Below are 20,046 nucleotides of genomic sequence, written 5' to 3'. Positions count from 1 at the left end.
ATCTGATAACAGCAGGGTTTCAAGCATTTATTTCTTCTGCCTGACTTAATAAGAGAGCATAACTGGGGTGGAAGGGATATTTGATTATGTTGGTTGTTTTCCTCCAGACAGCAAGTACAGATGAAATCAATGGATAGAAGGCTGGTTTGCATAATGGACTGGGCTGTGCTCACAACTTTTGTTTATGATCTTGAAAGGAACAGTTGCTACACCACACTTGGATGCATACAAATAGGATGCTTTCAATGGTGCAGCAAAAAAAGTTAAGTATCCTTGTGGACATGCCCAACTTCCTTAGCTTCCTGAGAAGTAGATGTTGGTGTGCTTTCTCGACCGTCACATCAATGTGGGTGTATCAGGACAGACCGCTGATGATAAATCATTCCCAGGAACTTGACATCAGCACTACTGATACAGATAGGGGTATGCCCTCTCCTCCACCTGTGAAGTCAATGACCAGTTCTTTCATTTTGCTGACATTGCAGAGATGGTCATTTTTCCACCATGCTGCTACGCACCTCAATCTCTTTCCCATCTTTTGTCCCATCATTGTTTGAGACCCATTCCACAAACATGGTATCAAACTTGTAAAGAGAGTTCAGTGGAATTTGGCCACAGCCATAAGTAGGGGGTTTAGTTTCAGTCTTGAGAGACACCAGTGTTGATTATGGTGGAGGGGATGCTGTCACCTATTCTTAGCGATTTCAGCTTATGGGTCAGGGAGTCAAGGATCCAGTCACAGAGTGGGGAGCCGAGACCCAGGTCTCAGCGTACAGACTAGTTTGTTTGGAAAAATGATGAAGAAAGTAGAACTGCAGTCAATACGTGGGAGCCCGATGTAGGTATCCTTGTTTTCCAAATGTTCCAGTGACGAATGTAAGGCCAGGGAAATGGCATCTTGAGGATCTGCTGTGCCAGAAGGCGAATTGCAAAGGATCAAGGCAATTTGCTAAGCTGGAGTTGATGTGAGACTTCAAATGAAAGACTTGATGCACTTCATAATTTGAGGTCAGAGCCACAAGATAGTAGATATTGAGGCACAACGCATGATTTTTCTTTGGAACGGTGATGACCATGGCCTTCTTGAAGCAAGTGGAGACTCTAAATCAAAGTAAGAAGAGGTTAAAGATGTCTGCGAATATGCCTGCCAGCTGGTCCGCACAGGATCCGAGTGCAAAGCCAGGTACTCCATCCGGGCCAGTCGCTTTCCATAGGTTCACTCTTAAGAACGCCAATCTAATGTTTGCGGCAGTAACCTTGGGTACACGTGCGTCAAAGGCCATTGGGACAAGTGACACTTTCACTGACCGCCTGTTCAAAGTGAGTGTAGAATGATTTATGCCACAAGGCAAGTTTAAGGAAACCTCCAGTGTATGACAAAATCTTTAAGTGAAAATAATAAGTTGTCATTATTAGTGACCAATTGTACATTTTTAAAATTTGTTTAGAAAACTAATGGCACAGTAATTTATTAAATCCAGGTGTAATTGAATGCTGAATAAGAAAAACAATTTGACAATTCTTGGTAAGTGATTACAGGGGAGCTGTTTGGGATAAGCAGGAAAGGGATAGATTAGCAAGTGAGTGTCGGATTATGGTGAGCCAGGCAAGAGTTAGTTGTGGGAGTGGGAGGTCTCATCCTGTAGAGGTCATCAGTTACAGTGATGGGTCTTTGCGGTGGTGGAGGTGAACAATTTTGTACTGACCCAAGTGCGAAAGGAAGTTTTAATCCTTTTAACTTTTCGTGAGTTAGACAGTCAGAGTCACACAGCATTGAAACAGACCCTTTGGTCCAACCAGTCCATGCCAAACATAATCCCAAACTAAACTAGTTCCACCTGCCTGGTCCAAATCCTACATCCCTCCAAACCTTTCCTATTCACGTATCTATCCAAATGTCTTTTAAGCACTGCAACTTAACCCTCATTTAGCTCCCAATGTATTTGTAGAATCTCCTTGACTAAGGTTAAGGATAAGGATAATCCAATGTCAAAAATCACAATGCCATTTACAGTCCAACAGGTTTATTTGAAGACACAAGCTTTTGGAGTCTCATTCCTTCTTCCTCATCTGTCAATGTGTGTGTTGGCACCGGACACAATTTATAAAATCAAAAGATCAAAGGGTCATAGAACTGATGCGGTGTTGAACAAACCCAAGATGGCAATTAAATCTTTAATCAGTTAGAAGGGATCAATAAGAAAATTATTTCAGGAATACGAAAGTCACTGCCCCAAGATAACTAAAGATTTTGACTTGAGTGGGCTTGTGATCGGTAGTCCTTTTGCGGTCTTTTCTGCTTTCCTTCATTTCTGTAGAAACTTTATGGCTGTGTCAATACGCGCGATCTTCTTGAAAATCCCACATTGAGCCGGGGGTTTATGTCATCAATGGTAGCCATGATTTGGAGGCGCCAGTGTGGGACTGGGGCGTACACGATCAAAAATCACATGACAACAGTTTATAGTCCAACTGGTTTATTTGAAGACAAGCTTTCAGAGTCTCACTCCTTCCTTAGGTGTTAGCAAGAGAGGTGGCACTGAAAAGCTTGTCTTCAAATTAACCAGTTGGACCATATCCTGGTGTTGAGAGATTTTTGACCTTGTCCACCCAGTTCAACATCAATGCCGCCACATGGTTACCTGCCAATGCACTCTCACATCCCCTCTTTGCCTTCCTGATTTCCTCCTTAAGAATGTCCTTACACCCAATATTAAGATATTCAATTGAACGAAAATATCTAAAATAACTTTCTCTTATTCCTGAATAGAAACTTAAAATCTTTATTCATCCATCGTTCCTTAATCTTAACAGCCTTACACTTCACTCTAACAGGAACATAATGCCTCTGAACTCTAGTCATCACACTCCCTAATGCCTCCCCACTTGTCAGATGTTCTTTTACCTATGAACAGTCTACGCCAATCAACTTTTGAAAGTTCTTGTCTCATACCATTAAAACTGGCCTTACTCCAATTAAAAACCACATGCCCACTGTGATTAGAGTTTCAAAACTGAAAATTCATGTCAAAGAATTTAACAGCAAACAAGACATTCATTAAATATTAAGATAACAAAGTGTGGAGCTGGATGAACACAGCAGGCGAAGCAGCATCTCAGGAGCACAAAAGTTAACGTTTCGGGACTAGACCCTTCATCAGAGGGGGAGGGGAATGGGGAGAGGGAACTGGAATAAATAGGGACAGGGGGATGCAGACCGAAGATGGAGAGAAAACAGGATAGGGGGAGAGGAGAGTATAGGTGAGGAGTTAGGGAGGGGATAGGTCAGTCCAGGGAAGATGGACAGGTCAAGGAGGTGGGATGAGGTGGTAGGTAGGAAATGGAGGTGCGGCTTGAAGTGGGAGGAAGGTATGGGTGAGAGGAAGAACAGTTTAGGGAAGCAGAGACAGGCTGGACTGGTTTTGGGACGCAGTGGGGGGAGGGGAAGAACTGGGTTGGTTTTGGGATGCGGTGGGGGGAGGGGAGATTTTGAAGCTGGTGAAGTCCACATTAATACCATTGGGCTGCAGGGTTCCCAAGCAGAATATGAATTGCTGTTCCTGCAACCTTTGGATGGCATCATTGTGGCACTGCAGGAGGCCCATGATGGACATGTCGTCTGAGGAATGGGAGGGGTAGTTGAAATGGTTCGTGACTGGGAGGTGCAGTTGTTTGTTGTGAACCGAGCGGAGGTGTTCTGCAAAGTGGTCTCCAAGCCTCCGCTTGGTTTCCCCAATGTAGAGTAAGCCACACCGGGTGCAATGGATACAATATACCACATTGGCAGATGTGCAGGTGAACACCTGCTTGATATGGAAGTCATCTTGGGGCCTGGGATGGGGGTGAGGGAGGAGGTGTGGGGGTAAGCGTAGCACTTCCTGCGGTTGCAGGGGAAGGTGCCGGGTGTGGTGAAGTTGGAGGGGAGTGTGGAGCGGACAAGGGAGTCGCGGAGAGAGTGGTCTCTCCGGAAGGCAGACAAGGGTGGGGATGGAAAAATAGCTTGGGTGGTGGGGTCGGATTGTAGATGACGGAGGTGTCGGAGGATGATATGTTGTATCCGGAGGTTGGTGGGGTGGTATGTGAGAACGAGGGGGATCCTCTGGGGGTGGTTGTGGCGGGGGCGGGGTGTGAGGGATGTATTGCGAGAAATGCCGGAGACACCGTCAAGGGCGTTCTCGACCACTGCGGGGGGAAAGCTGCAGTCCTTGAAAAACGTGGACATCTGGGATGTGCGGGAGTGGAATGCCTCATTCTGGGAGCAGATACGGCGGAGGCGGAGGAATTGGGAATAGGGAATAGGGAATAGAATTTTTGCAGGAGGGTGCGTGGGAGGAGGTGTATTCTAGGTAGCTGTGGGAGTCCTGAGATGGAGACTGAGAGGTCCAGGAAGGTGAGGGATGTGTTGGAGATGGCCCAGGTGAACTTGAGGTTGGGGTGGAAGGTTTTGGTAAAGTGGATGAACTGTTCGAGCTCCTCTGGGGAGGAAGAGGCGGCGCCGATACAGTCATCAATGTAACGGAGTAAGAGGTGGGGTTTGGGGCCTATGTAGGTGCGGAAGAGGGACTGTTCCACGTAACCTACAAAGAGGCAGGCATAGCTTGGGCCCATGCAGGTACCCATGGCCATCCCCTTTGTCTGTAGGAAATGCGAGGAATCGAAAGAGAAGATGTTGAGGGTGAGTTCGAGTTCGGCTAGGCTGGACTGACCTATCCCCTCCCTACCTCCTCACCTATACTCTCCACTCTACCCATCTTGTTTTCTCTCCATCTTTGGTCCGCCTCCCCCTCTCTCCCTATTTATTCCAGTTTCCTCTCCCCACCCTCCTCTCTGATGAAGGGCCTCGGCCTGAAACGTTAGCTTTTGTGCTCCTGAGATGCTGCTTGGCCTGCTGTGTTCATCCAGCTCCACACTTTGTTCTCTTAGATTCTCCAGCATCTGCAGTTCCCATTATCACTGATTCATTAAATATTGATTGCTGCAAGGTTTCTCTGAACATTTTTATACAAGTGGTAACTCAGGGCTAAACATCATGATTGAGCACAAATGAATACACATCCACTCAGTTTCTTTAAAAATATAGGATGTGGAAGTATCCACAAACTAAGCAATTCATGTTTTCTTCAACCGCCACTTCATATGCTCACCAAAAGGCAAAACAAAAGAAAATCACTTTAAAAAAAAACGTTCTAGCCTGAAACAACTGTCTCCAAAAGCCCACTTTTAAAGTGGATTAAACAAAGCCCCATGGTAGCCAGCAGAACCAGAGGCTGCACTTCTCTGCATTAGCCCCCTAAGTGAACACCTAAACAAGAATACTAACATAGGACACTTCTTCGTAGGACACCGCATTATCTGTAAGACCAATATAGCATGATATTAACAAGCAATGTGTTCTGGTGTACGACTGAAATAGGTAAGGTTCTGTGCTGGAAATTTTTACTGTATTTGAGGTGCTGCCTTGACATTCAGTACTTTTCAAACTACTGAAAGGTAAAAGCTCTCAGGTTACAAAGTTGACTGCAGTAAAACACAAAGCACAATTTACATCAAGGCATCTCTAGGACAAATGCATTAATTTAAAAGCCGTTTCCTGTATTTCTACAAAAACCATACTTGCCACATTATTACAAAATTGTGAAACCAAGTTGGAGTTTCTTATGCATTAGTCAATTTCTGTTAGTTAACTTTATTAAAAATGAGTACAGACAGTTCTGCCATAACATGTTTCATTAATGCGAAATGGCTATAACGTGTGATAAAGAGTGGATGCTGGTTGGACAACGTGAACATTCTCCTGTGCAGACATAACGATTTTCTGTATTGATCTCCCTGGCTCTGTAGCGCCAGGTCACACAAGAACACAACCATTGTGTTAAAGGAGAACCACCTGTATGCAATTTTACCATTTCTTCCGCTTCAATTATCATAGTACACTCATTTTGCTCACAATTAGAACAAATTGTAAGATATGACCTTGAAAAACATCATCCCTAATGCTGGATTAACACAGGTATTGTATAATGAGTTTGTCTTATAGCACTGTGCCCAGTATTTGATTACTGGTACCCGATACTCAAACAGTTTAAAATTGTTTAAATGAGAGGCATTGCATCAAAAAGGTTTTTAACAACCTTTTCATAACAATGCAAAATAATTTCAATTAAGTCATTTTCAAAACACTGCTAAATTGATCCAAGCACTCAAAATACATTGTATTTAATTTCTAGTTGAACGAACACAAACATTTTTATTAAAAGGTGCAGTGTAAACAAAATCACAAGGCACAACCTGCAGCAGCTGTTAAAATGTCACCAGGAAGACTGTGGTACATTTGATTTTACTGCCTGTAATTACATTTTCTGCTGGGCAATTTTCAAATCAATGATCAAAAGACAAGCATCTGCCTCCATTATTTGTCAGTATTACCATATTTAAAAACTTAATCGCGTTTCAAAAATTTTTTTAAAAAATCCGAAGAACTTTAGTTGCCATTTGTACAACAAATGCTACTAAGGAAAATTTCATGAGCCCATGTTTTGAGAACTACAAGCGTACAAACCATTCAGTAGAACAAAAACAAAGAAGTTTAATAACTGATGTATTCAGGTGAGAGATCTCATTTTCTTCTTTTTTGTTACTTACCATGCTTTTCCTAATATATTCTACGGCTTTCTGTGTATTCATTCCTGACCAATCATTAAGCATATAACAGATACAAGTGGCACAATACACAAATCTCATGTCATTTTCACTTCCTTCTGGCACTGCATAGAAACTGCAAGACAAAGAAAAACAGGAAGCTATCTCAATTAATTTTACTAAAAATTATGTAACAATAAAACAATAAACACTGCAGCAACTATTTAGACATGGTAAACACATCTGGTGATTCTAACAGTCATTTCAATCTTCAGTGTGGAAATAAATTTTGAGATGCTGAGAAGAAAGGGTCAGATTTTTAATGCAGGGTTGGGAATGTGACTCAAACACCATGTGAGAGAAACTCAAGTGATCACAGAATCCCTACAGTGGTGACAGAGGCCATTCTGCCTACTGAACCAACATCAACCCTATGAATGGCACCCCACCCAGCCCAGCCCCTCATCCTATCCTGTAACATTGCACTTTCCCTACCTAGCCTGCATATCACTAGACACAACAGGGAAATTTAGCATAGCCAATCCAGCTAAACTGCACATCTTTGGACTGTAGAAGGAAACCAGAGTGCCTGACAGAAACCCATGCAGATTCAGGGATGAAGGGCAGACTCTACATAGCCACCCAAGTCTGGAATCAAACCTGGGTTCCTGGCGACGTGAGGCAGCAGTGTTAACTATTGTACCACCATGCTGCTTCTGTGGCAGTATCTGTGGAGAGAATTAACATTGAGTTGTTTCAGATTCCAAGCATATGCAGTATTTTGCTTTTATTTAGAACGTGACATCCTGCTAAATCCAGGTTCTGACTGTGGGTCCAAGTTGCATTGCATCTGTAATTCTAACTTCAAATGCAAAAAGTCTGACTGGCTTGGAGGCAGAAAGTTGCTCAATGCTTGAAGGGGAAGAGTAGGGTGACATCACTAGCCCTGTTGAGATCTGCTATCCCAACTTATCAATTAGAACAGGCAGCCCTTTAGGCTGCAAAACAGTGCAGAAGATGGCCATGGATAAATAACAGAAATGCACATCAGTACTATTTATTAAATTTAAGGAGATGTTCAAATCAAATTATCCAATCTGTGCAATGAACCAGATAACACTCCACTAAGTGCACAAAACTACTTGTTGTGTCAGGAAAAACTGACAACTTTACTCTATTCCAGGCTGCCCTTTGAGGGGCTTAAGGAACTGTTAACTGGAGGGAGATGCTTTCCCTGTTCCCTCCACTCCAAAACCCTGTGGGCAGTTGAATATTCAAAACCCAGAGAAATCCTGACACAGCCTCTTGAATTGTGAATTGCATAGGCAGCCCCCAAAAAGCCCGGACTTGGCACCCAATAAAAATCCTGGCCAGGTTTTCTGGTTTTTTTTAAGTTTCACAAATGCATCAGTCTTAAAATTCCAATTTGCTTTTTAATTAGGACACTTTCAATAATCATTACAAAATCATTAAAGATATATTTTGTAATTAAACAAATGTGTTAAATTCCATAAAAGCAATTTTAACCATTTTCTACAAATGTGTCATGAATTATGATGTGTAGAATAAATTCAGTGCTCAAATATTTCAGGAGGTAAATATCACACCAGTTGGCACACTGAATTTTAAATGCCCCAAGACTAACCCTTCATTCCCTGAGTTTTAGTTGCATTCAACAATTTGCTTCAATACACAGAATGGGTTTTCATCTGTGCTGCTGTGGAAAAAAAAGACAACAAATCACCTGACACCAGGTTATAGTCCAACAGAGATAATGGGAACTGCAGATGCTGGAGAATTCCAAGATAATAAAATGTGAGGCTGGATGAACACAGCAGGCCAAGCAGCATCTCAGGAGCACAAAAGCTGACGTTTCGGGCCTAGACCCTTCATCAGAGAGGGGGATGGGGAGAGGGAACTGGAATAAATAGGGAGAGAGGGGGAGGCGGACCGAAGATGGAGAGTAAAGAACGCCCTTGACCGCGTCTCCCGTATTTCCCGCAACACATCCCTCACACCCCACCCCCGCCACAACCGCCCTAAGAGGATCCCCCTCGTTCTCACACACCACCCTACCAACTTCCAGATACAATGCATCATCCTCCGACACTTCCGCCATTTACAATCCGACCCCACCACCCAAGACATTTTTCCATCCCCACCCCTGTCTGCTTTCCGGAGAGACCACTCTCTCAGTGACTCCCTTGTTCGCTCCACACTGCCCTCCAACCCCACCACACCCGGCACCTTCCCCTGCAACCGCAGGAAATGCTACACTTGCCCCCACACCTCCTCCCTCACCCCTATCCCAGGCCCCAAGATGACATTCCACATTAAGCAGAGGTTCACCTGCACATCTGCCAATGCGGTATACTGCATCCACTGTACCCGGTGCGGCTTCCTCTACATTGGGGAAACCAAGCGGAGGCTTGGAGACCGCTTTGCAGAACACCTCCGCTCAGTTCGCAACAAACAACTGCACCTCCCAGTCGCAAACCATTTCCACTCCCCCTCCCATTCTCTAGATGACATGTCCGTCATGGGCCTCCTGCACTGCCACAATGATGCCACCCGAAGGTTGCAGGAACAGCAACTCATATTCCGCCTGGGAACCCTGCAGCCTAATGGTATCAATGTGGACTTCACCAGTTTCAAAATCTCCCCTTCCCCTACTGCATCCCTAAACCAGCCCAGTTCGTCCCCTCCCCCCACTGCACCACACAACCAGCCCAGCTCTTCCCCCCCCCACCCACTGCATCCCAAAACCAGTCCAACCTGTCTCTGCCTCCCTAACCGGTTCTTCCTCTCACCCCAAGCCGCACCCCCATCTACCTACTAACCTCATCCCACCTCCTTGACCTCTCCATCTTCCCTGGACTGACCTATCCCCTCCCCACCTACACTCTCTCCACCTATCTTCTTTACTCTCCATCTTCGGTCCGCCTCCCCCTCTCTCCCTATTTATTCCAGTTCCCTCTCCCCATCCCCCTCTCTGATGAAGGGTCTAGGCCCGAAACGTCAGCTTTTGTGCTCCTGAGATGCTGCTTGGCCTGCTGTGTTCATCCAGCCTCACATTTTATTATCTATAATCCAACAGGTTTATTTGAAAACACAAGCTTTCATAGCTCAGCTCTTTCCTCAGCCTTTTGGACTATATCCTGGCGTTGCACGATTTTTGACCTTGTCCAGCCCAGTCCAAAATCGGCATCTCCCCATCATGGCTGTGGAAAAAGTAGAATGGAAATGACAACACTCCTGGGCCCACTAACAAGTTTATACATATAGTTAATGATCAATATTAGAATTAATTATTTCCATGCCAATTTGGCCATAACCATAAAATCTCAAAAGAAAGATTCATTTGGATAAAAGTAATACAAATTTACCACAAACTATACCACACAAGTCAAATTTTGAGGGGGTGTAAACAAAAATCCATGAACTAAACAAAAGATACACGGAAGCAAGACAGTGGATAAGAACATCAGTAAGGAGATCAATAATTTGTTTTACAAAAAACGAAATCTGTCTTACTCACAAGCAAAGATCCCAATTGAGCAAAGCTTGAATTCTCAAGTTCAAGTCAGGATACATAGGACACAACTACCCATCAGTTATGTACCACTGCTTTATTAATTTCATTGCGTGCTTCAAAAGTATGAGCAACTTGTTTGGAGTGCAGAAATATTTCACTGTACCTGCCATCTTCCAGTTGAAGGGCTCCAAGCCCTGCCAGGCATGCTTCCTTATTTACCCGTTTCAGATCATCTCCGAGGATCACTAGGCTAGCTAAACCAGTATATGTCATGGCTATGTGACCACTATCATATAAATGATGAGAACCATTATCCTACAGAATATTAAAAAGCATCCATTAGACAATATGGTACAAAAGACGCTGAATTATTCAACATATTTGGCAGCATGTGAAAAGAACAAGTTGAGTTTTTTAAAACAAAATACCACCAACAAAAAGAAAACTAACATGAGTCTCAAGCAGCTGAAGCAACTTATTGCCTAAAGATGGCAGTGCAGGATACAAAATGTAGCCTACGTGGCGTAACCTAATGAATTAAAGTTTAGTTTCTCTTAGCAGTCCCCTACTCACCTCAATCTTTTCCCACCCTTCCAACCAGTCCAAGTACCAATTTGGCTCATTGTAGCAAAACACCCAACCCCAATGAGGCAGCCCTCCCAAAGCAGACAATCTTCCCTTCACCCAGCCTCGCAGCACAGGCACTAAATGACTTCGCGTGCATGGAAGGCAATCACATTACTGACGCATACACTTGCTACGATTTGCCCTGTCGTGGCCAGGTGATGTCACCAGTCACATCTGTGCAGTAGCCATATGGCACCATGGATAACTATTCTGAAGAGAAAAACAGATGTTTCAGAAGTCAGGTGACACTAGGTTATGGTTCAACAGGCTTATTTGAAATGGCAAGCTTTCAGAGCCTAGCTCCTGTGACAGGTGGAGAGAGAGAAGCACATAGACACAATTTATAGGCAGACAGATCAAAAGATCAGGCAAATTGTGCGAGTGGAGTATGGATAGCCTGAAGCAGAGGGATAATTACAAAAATTAAAAATAAAGTGGTGCTGGAGACAAACCAAAATGACTGGAATAACACGATAGGTATGCAGAAGGTCTAATCAAAAGCAACAAAAAATCCAAAACTGCACAAACTAATTAAAAGGTCAAGGGAACAATTTATCAAAGTGATGGTGTCAAAATAGGACAGTAAGGAAGGTCTAACAGACAGAACAGTGTGATGGGGTTACATGTAGCATGACATGAACCCAAGATCATGGTTCAGGCCATTTTCATGGTTAGAGGACTTGGCGATTCTGTGTTGATGTGTATCCTGAAGGCCACCTTGGAGGATACTTATTTGAAGATCAGAAGCTGAATGTCCTTGACCTCTTAAGTATTCCCAACCGGGAGGGAACATTCCTGTCTGGCGACTGTTGCATGGTTTCCAATCGTCCGTTGTTGTAGTATCTGCATGGTCTCACCAATATATCTCAGGGCATCCCTACCTACAGCGTATGAGATAGACAACATTGGCCTAGGCACACGAGTATCTGTTGTGTACATAGTGAGTGGTGTACCCAGGTGATGGTGGTGTCCACGTCTCGGTACTGACATATTTTGCAGAGGTTGCCATGGCAGGGTGCGTGATGCTGTGGTCGGTGCTGTCCTGAAGCCTGGATTGGTTGTTGCAAAAGACAGTCTTTTTAAGGTTCAGTTTCATTGCTGTGCAGCACCTCCAATCAACGCCAACGACATTTTCTTCCTTTGGTCTCATGGCGAACAAGCACAAACGATTTCTCAACGATACCAACTACTTTCATCCCACCAGACTTACCATGATTCTGAAGAGCAGTCCAACCTCACTGTCAGACATACGCACCTCCATCAAGGATGGACACCTTAGTATCTCACTCTACCACGAACCCACAGATAACCTCTTGATGCTGCACTTCTCTGGCTTTCACCATAGACATGTTTAAAAAAGCCATCTATATGGGCACGTGCTGTGCATACACAAGATCTGTTCACACGAAGGGGGCACCTAAAGATTTCAGGACGCCCTCATAAGAAAAAGTGATACAACGCACAACTTGATTGCCAGTTCCGACATGCCACAGCAAATAAATTGCAACAACCTCCTCAGAAGACAGTGGCAGGATACGACCGAAAGAGTACCCTCCGTTGTCTAGTGCTTCCCCGGAGCAGAGAGAATACGCCATATTCTTTGCAGCCTTCAATGTGTCATTGACAAAGAGCATCTTGCCAAGATCATCCCTACACCTCCACACCTTGCCTCTAAACATCTGCCAAACCTTAAATAGACCACAGTTCACAATAAACTAGCCAGCCTTCAGGATAACATTGACTACATCACAAACCCTGCCACGGAAACCTGTGCAGAACATGTCAAATCAATCATCGACATGGGCACTACCTACACATGTCGGAACACTACCCACCACATACACAGCATATACTAATGTGACTTGGCCAATGTTGTCCATCTCATTCACCTGCAAGTAAAGATGCCTCGAGGTATGATATATTGGCGAGACCATGCAGATTCTACAACAACAGATGAATGGACACTGAGCAACAAGCGGCAGACAGGAATATTCCGAGTCTGGGAACACTTCATCGGTCAAGGACATTCAGCCTCTGATTTTTGGTAAGTATCCTCCAAGGCAGTCTTTGAGAGACACATCTATGCAGAATTGCCGAGCAGAAACTGGTAGCCAAGTTCAATACCCATGAAGATTAGCCTCAACAGTGATGTTGGGTTCATTTTGCATTACATGTAACCCCCCCCATAACGTTGTGTATTTGTAAAATCGTCCTTACTATCCTGTTTTGACACCATCTTGATCATCTGTTATGATCGCTCCACCTTAATCTGTACAGTTTTGGATTATTTATTACTTCGGTTAGACCTTCAGCATGCAACGCTTATACCAATCATGTCATTCTAGTAATTTGGTTTGTCTCCAATATCACTTTATTGTTAGTTTTTTTGTAATTATCTCTCTGCCTCAGTTAATGGATAATAGGCCGTCACTTTGCTTGACATTCAGCTGTTGACACTCGATCACCTGCAGAGACTTATTATCCAACACTCTACGCACATCATTTGTATGATCTTTTGGATTTCTGTGCCCATAAATTCTGTTTATGTGCTTCTCTCTCACTTCACCTAACAAAGGAGCAAGGCTTCAAAAGCTTGAGATTTCAAATAAACCCGTTGGATTATAACTTGGTGTCGTCTGAGTTTGAACTTTGTCCACCTCTGTCCAATACTACCACCTCCACATCATAGATAATGGGAACTGCAGATGCTGGAGAATCCAAGATAATAAAATGTGAGGCTGGATGAACACAGCAGGCCAAGCAGCATCTCAGGAGCACAAAAGCCTGAGATGCTGCTTGGCCTGCTGTGTTCATCCAGCCTCACATTTTATTATCTTGGAACCTGCACATCATAATTAACATTTCAGGTCAGTAGTCCTTTAAAGTCCAAAATATTATTGGTGTTTGTGTTAACAGATGCAGACAGACTTGCTAAACACTTGCAGTGCCCACCTCCACCAAGTGTTTCAGAATCTGTAACACTTTGTTGAGTATCTTATTTGATTTGCTCACAGGTTTCAAAGAGATCAAATATTCAGTGATTGAAATGGTCCTTTCTTTCGTGAGACAAGAGAGTGTAAAAACCGAGAATGGGAGAGGAAGTAAGCATCTAAATCTTGAAGATTAGAAGTTACAAGTTTGAAATCATACCACTGTCTTCTTTTTTGTACCCAAAATGATAGGAAGCATTTCAGTAGAAACAAGTTAGCTTCTTGTTTTTAACTCTAGCACTTCAGGTCAATAAAAGGCTACTCTCGATGCTGCTGTCCTTGAAAATGATCACACTTTCAACCTCTCCATAGTATTTGAAGATGTTGTTGCCTCCCAAATCTACTGGGACTTTGTGTTTGAATAATTCCAATCATACTTCCACCTTCACTACTGCATCAAGGCAGCTCCTGTTAAAAATCACAGCTCATGTGACCACGACAACGGTAAACTATCACCTTTCCTGAACTGGCAATGTTGCATAAAAGATGTCTTTCACTATAATTCAACTGAGAGGAGCCTCGTTCTTGTCTACTAAAGGAGTAGTTAGAATGCCATCTTTAACAGTGGTTTTCAGATTTTGATAATATCCAGATCCACTTCACTGCAACCTCTCCAGATTCATCCACTCTAATAAATGATCAGACGGCTTGTCTGACATCCAGTATTCAATACTGAACTCCTTCAACTAATTGTTCATAAGACTGAAGAGTTTGGATTACAAACACTGTTTCTTGATACCAATTCCATTCATTCAAAAATATTTAGACTAAACCAGGCTGTTTGCAATCTTGGTATCATATTTGGTATGAAGAAGCATTTCTAAATCACATATCCACTGCTTCACTAATCGTGCCTATATCCACCTACCTAGCACCTAGAAGGGCAAGGGCAGCAGATGCATGGCAATACAATTTGCAAGTTTCCCTGAGCGACTGATCATCCGGACCTGAAATGAAGTCACCATTCCTTCACTGCTGCTGGGTCAAAATACTGAAGCTGTCTCCTTCAGCAATGCATATGCAGCTACATCACATGAACTTCACTGGTTCAAGGCAGCAGCCCACCACAAGGCCTTCTCCAAGGCAATTAGCGATGGGAACAATACTTACTCTAGCCAGTGATGCACACGTCATGAGAGAATATCAAAAAGCCCTGCTGCCCAAAATCGCTCACCCACCAAATTATGCTGGAATTCAGTCAGGCTATCCCTCAATTTAAGTTTTCATTCTTGGTATTAAGGGTCCCTCCACATCTTTGTTTCTCACTATTTCTAATCTCCAGCCCTGTAAATGTAACAGGATTTCTGCGCTCACCTAACTTTGAGCAACATCAATTTCAATTGCTCAGCAGCTCCAGAATTCTCTCACTTAATCCCCCAGCCTCTCTAAAACATCTTTCTTTTTCCAAAAATGTTCTTGAGAACTTACCTTTGATTAAGCTTTTAACAATCTGCTTGAATATCACATTAGGTGGTTCTGAGACACACCCATGAAATGCGTTGGTGTACTTCCTTACATTTAAGGGTCAACACAAATTGAAGTTTTGCACGTTACTAGTAATATATACAATTTCAGGTGACTTGCATGGAATGCTAAGATTTCTAAACAATACAGAAATCTCCACATAATTCACTATAATTCTTCCTCATACAAACACAGCAATAATTAAATTGGGAACATCAGAATTTTAACTTCCAAGGACAAAAAGGTCCCCAAATTCACCTTCTGACATTTACCAATAGAGGAGAGTTTAATCAACTGGGATAATTAAGTAATAGAACTTATTCATCGCCAGATTTTAACCATTTTCAGTTGCACAAGTACTAAATAAAACATCTCAAGAAAACAATGAGAAAGAACAGCATTTAAGAATTTAAGATTAGATAATAATAAAGGCAAAATTCTAAGAAACTACATTAGTACAAAGTTTATAGCAAAGTCTGCAAACTTAGAAACTGAGACCTGTTGAATGTGACTCGAAATTACTTCTAGGTCCTTATGAAGAATATTCTAGTGACCCTATTCTGACTTTTGGCATTGTTACTATGGAGAAAAGTACTGGCTTCATACCGAAACACTTCAGAGTTCAACTAACCTTCGATTGATAAGGGATTCCCAGGTGTGAAGATCCCCTGAATCCACAGCGATCTAGATTAGATCCTAGACAGCAAACATAATTCTTCGTTAAAAGACATAAAATAAACTCATTAAAATATAATAATTTTAAACCTTGTAAAATGCGAGCATGACCTCACTGCTAAACGCGTCAACTGAAACTTTAACTTTCTCTTGTCAGATGCTGCTAGACCAGCTGAATTTGACATTTCAACTCTGGTAAAGTGATAAAATTTTCAAAGTCATCTTATTGTTCACGCCTTAAATTCCATGGAAGTTATGAATTTCACACATTACAAGGTTAAGAAAATGATTCCAGACACAAAGTAGTTTTTATATTTTATTCGTGTGATATCCAACATTTAAGTTCTTTTCTTTTTTGCATTAGCATAACTCCGCTAAGTCAGAGGCAAGGGAACAGGGTTCTGGTGGGGATTGAAGGCAATGGTTTTTACCTTTCCAAAAGATAGCTGGAGAATATTCAGCACATCCAATACTGGATTTGGGTAAGCAGTAAGACTATTTAGAGACATTGGAGGGATTAGCATAAGTGATTGTAAAGTCAAGCTTTGTCATCATATATGCAGGACCTTGATTTTATGTAGTGATAAACAGGAGGTGGCCAAAGATATATCCTTGTTAGATTCCAGAAGTAACTACAAGAGTGGAAACAAAAGCCACTGCAGGAAATAGACCCCAGTGTCGGTAGTTCTTACTGAAATAAGAGTGTGCAGCTGGAGGAACACAGCAGGCCAGGCAGCAAAGGAGTAGAAAATTTCCAACCGCGGCTCCTGACCCAAAACATCAGCTTTCCTGCTCCTTTGATGCTGCCTGGCCTGCTGTGTTCATCCACCTGCACACCTACCACTGCAATAGATTCTCTGTCTACAAGTTCAAGGCTTGGGAAGAGGATAAGCTTAGGGAATCTGGACTGGCAGGTTAAAAGGACAGACAGAGGGTCAGAATCACATGCCTCATTCCCAAAACTCAAGGGCTTTGAGATTTCCTCAAGGGGTATATTTTGGTTTTCAAGTGCTCCCTTTTTATCCTCACTAAATCATTTAATAGATGATGCAGTTATTTACTTTGCGTTGTCAACCAATCACCTCTGCTGTTCCAGCTTCCCCTTCTTCTGTCCCATTATCCCACTCCTCTTGGAAGCTTCTTCCTTCCCCAAATGCCTCCCTCCCACCCCAACCCCCTCACCCTCAGGCCCTCCAGCACAGGCGCAATTCTATCTATTTTGTTTACAGGAGGGCAACATTTCTTGTGATCAAATTTACTTTGGCACTTGGGGAGGTGGAGTCAAAAATCACTCACCTCTCCCAGGCAGTGAGTACTGGACGTGCTCGAGGTCATTAACTACCAGTTTCAATTCTAGTGCAAAGATACCTGTGAGCTTCTCACATTTGGAGAAGAGTGCAGAGAAGGAAGGGCAAAGGAGCTGGATAGTTGAAGACAAAGCCACATTGCTTGTTAAATGTACCCAACCAGCAAAGTTAGGTCCAGTACCAAGGTGTGGGCATTAGATTGAAGTTCCTTCATTAGCTTCCAACGACGCTTCTGAACTTTCATTTTGTTTTTGTTTCTTCTGCATTATTTCAGCACCCCTCTGATTTCTGGCTGCAATAGGTAAATCATCACCCTTTGTGATTTTTTTTTACTTTGCTCAGTTAATTTATTTTGCATTTTTAAGGTTACAGTTTTCGTGGAAAGGCAGAGAGTTGGCAGTAGGATGGCAGTTGTGGTGAGGAGAAATCTTTACATTACAGGAAGATTTGAAACAGCCTGCACCTTCCCTAGTGTACAGCAGGATCAAACAAAAGGTGCTTCAATGATGTGGGTGATTAAACCACGGTCTTAATTTGTCCTCATCAGCAAAATGGAATACACCATGCAAAATTTTTGAAACTTTTCACTCAACTAAATAAAAACACTTAAAGCATATAGTAATATATTAAGACAACTAAGTCCATTGATTTTTTTATCCCTGATCTCCATTAAAAAAAATACACAAACCACACGTTTAATATTCAAAGCAGTATTTGGGTGTTGTTCTGGTTTCTCCAAAGAATCACTGCAAACTACATCTCATGTTAGTTCCTGTTTGAAGGAAGCTTAGCACAAATTAATTTCTTGTCAGATTCCTATAACAAATTGTTTTTCACAACTAAAGCATGTTATAATCATGCAAAACATTAATATATCATTTCACCAGTTGCAAGAATTCACTGTGCTATCTAAATGCTGCCATCTAACAGGAGAGAAAATACTGCAGATGCTAGAAAGTTGAAGCAGAAAGACCGAGAAATAGCATCTATGGAGACAGGAGTTATTAAAAGTAGCAAAAGGTAAAAAAAGTCTCAAAATTGTACAGACTAAGTATTCATGAATTAGAACATGCAGACCAAGTCATCATGTATTATTACAGGTTTTAAAAAAACTGTAGCAAATGCTGAGGTCACTTCAAATGAAATATTAGATTTCAAGGTGGTCAGAACTATTGATGGTCAGTTTGATCATAACATGATCAAGACAGTATATCAATGCATTTGTATCAAATGACTAAAACGTTAACTCAGTACTTCAATACTTCAGTGTTATGCAATTAGTATTTACTTTATCTTGAATTACATGCACTAACTTCAGAACATGACTTATTTCTGCCCGCCCATTGAGCACAAATAATGATTAAAGGAGGTGAAACTTCAACTTTCATAATTAAAGAAAAATAAACACAGAAGATTCAATGTTTTCCTTGGGGTTACGTTGTTCGAACTGATTTAAGTTTATTTTAAATTTCCATGTAGCTAATGAAATTGTAAGCTATGTGGGAGCATCTTGACATTTGGCAAAACAGGTATCAACAACGGGGGCATTTTGATCCAGGTTCTGAATTGTGTCCACGGAAAAATGCCAGCCATGCACTAACATGCTGGATTTGATTTGCTATGTAACTCAGCTTAGGCAGTTCCAAGGGCAGATGTTGCAAACTAAGTTTAAATTAGGTTTTAAATCTACTGTCATCTATTCTCTGTCAGTTTCACCATTACTTCCATTAATCCCTTCAATGTTTTGAAACTGTGGTCAATATTCATACTGGGCGCACACAAGTTTCCTGCATTTAAACATTAAGAACACAGCTATTAAATTCCCAACTTCATCTCTTTCAAAGGCTGAGCGAACTGTTGAGAGACAGTTGAGATGAATTACCAACCACATAACTGTAACAGCTACCTCTCCAAATCACAAAACTACTGTAGCAAAGAAGTTAATTATTCTGTTCATTGTCTAGGTGCTGGCTCTGTCAGCCCTGCTCCTGCGTATTATTACTTTTCATTTAAGATTCCAACTCCTTGTTCGTGGTGTACTCCAGATCCTAAAGACTTATAGAGAAAGACTTTCACTCAACGTGACCACTTCTTTTGTCAATTATTGTTGTCCTCTGGTTCACAATTTATCATCATAGCTCTCCTCCAAAGAGATTACAACAGCCCCAACCTCTCCAATCTATGAAGGGAACTGAAGTTACTCATCTCTCGAGCCAATTTTTGTTAAAATTCTCCCATGTTTTGTATCATTTGTGAATTTGGAAATTGCTGCACGTATACCTGGTCCAGACCATGTATAAAAGGAAGAGCAGGGGTGCCAGGTTTGAGAAACTCCAGTACACATCTTCTCCCAGTCCAAAAATTATCAAAACTACACAAATGTTTCCAGTCACTCATCCAACTCTGTATCCATGTTGCTTCTTCTGCTTTTATTTCATCAGGTCAAATTTTCCTTACAACTATTGTGGAGCATTGTATCACATGCCTCTTTGAATCGATGTACCACCACACCTTTCCCATTTTCTTCCTTTCCTGAACACTGTCTCCAGGTATATTTGGCATACTGTCCAACCCTTCTTTAAGCAAGATCTTTGTTCTAACCATACTTTTCAACATAGCAGTTTGCACCTGCAATTCAATCGTATTTACTCAAGTCCCTACATTCCCATGTGTAGTAACCATGATTTTTTTTTATTACTTATTCGGTCACTGAACCCACCTAATAACTTACTATTTCTTACTCTGGTGCTAGCCTTCTCTCCTCATATTCTATGCACTTTAGAATTCCTGTCCAGTATTACTCCCTCAA

At 42.2% G+C, this 20,046-nt stretch overlaps 1 protein-coding gene across 1 annotated transcript in view; it reads right to left on the bottom strand.

Moving 5' to 3' along the window:
* The window catches only part of pggt1b (protein geranylgeranyltransferase type I, beta subunit), a 57,381-nt gene that overhangs the window by 12,035 nt on the left and 25,300 nt on the right, over positions 1 to 20,046 (bottom strand). The window contains exons 3-5 of the mRNA XM_048528272.2: positions 15,887 to 15,951; positions 10,338 to 10,489; positions 6,643 to 6,775 (exon numbers count right to left, since the gene is read on the bottom strand). Coding sequence (XP_048384229.1) covers positions 6,643 to 6,775; positions 10,338 to 10,489; positions 15,887 to 15,951 — 350 coding nt within the window. The remainder of the gene's footprint in view (positions 1 to 6,642; positions 6,776 to 10,337; positions 10,490 to 15,886; positions 15,952 to 20,046) is intronic.

This window comes from Stegostoma tigrinum, chromosome 3, assembly GCF_030684315.1.
Source record: "Stegostoma tigrinum isolate sSteTig4 chromosome 3, sSteTig4.hap1, whole genome shotgun sequence".
Lineage (NCBI taxonomy): Eukaryota > Metazoa > Chordata > Chondrichthyes > Orectolobiformes > Stegostomatidae > Stegostoma > Stegostoma tigrinum.
This window is presented reverse-complemented; position numbering and strand designations above follow the sequence as displayed.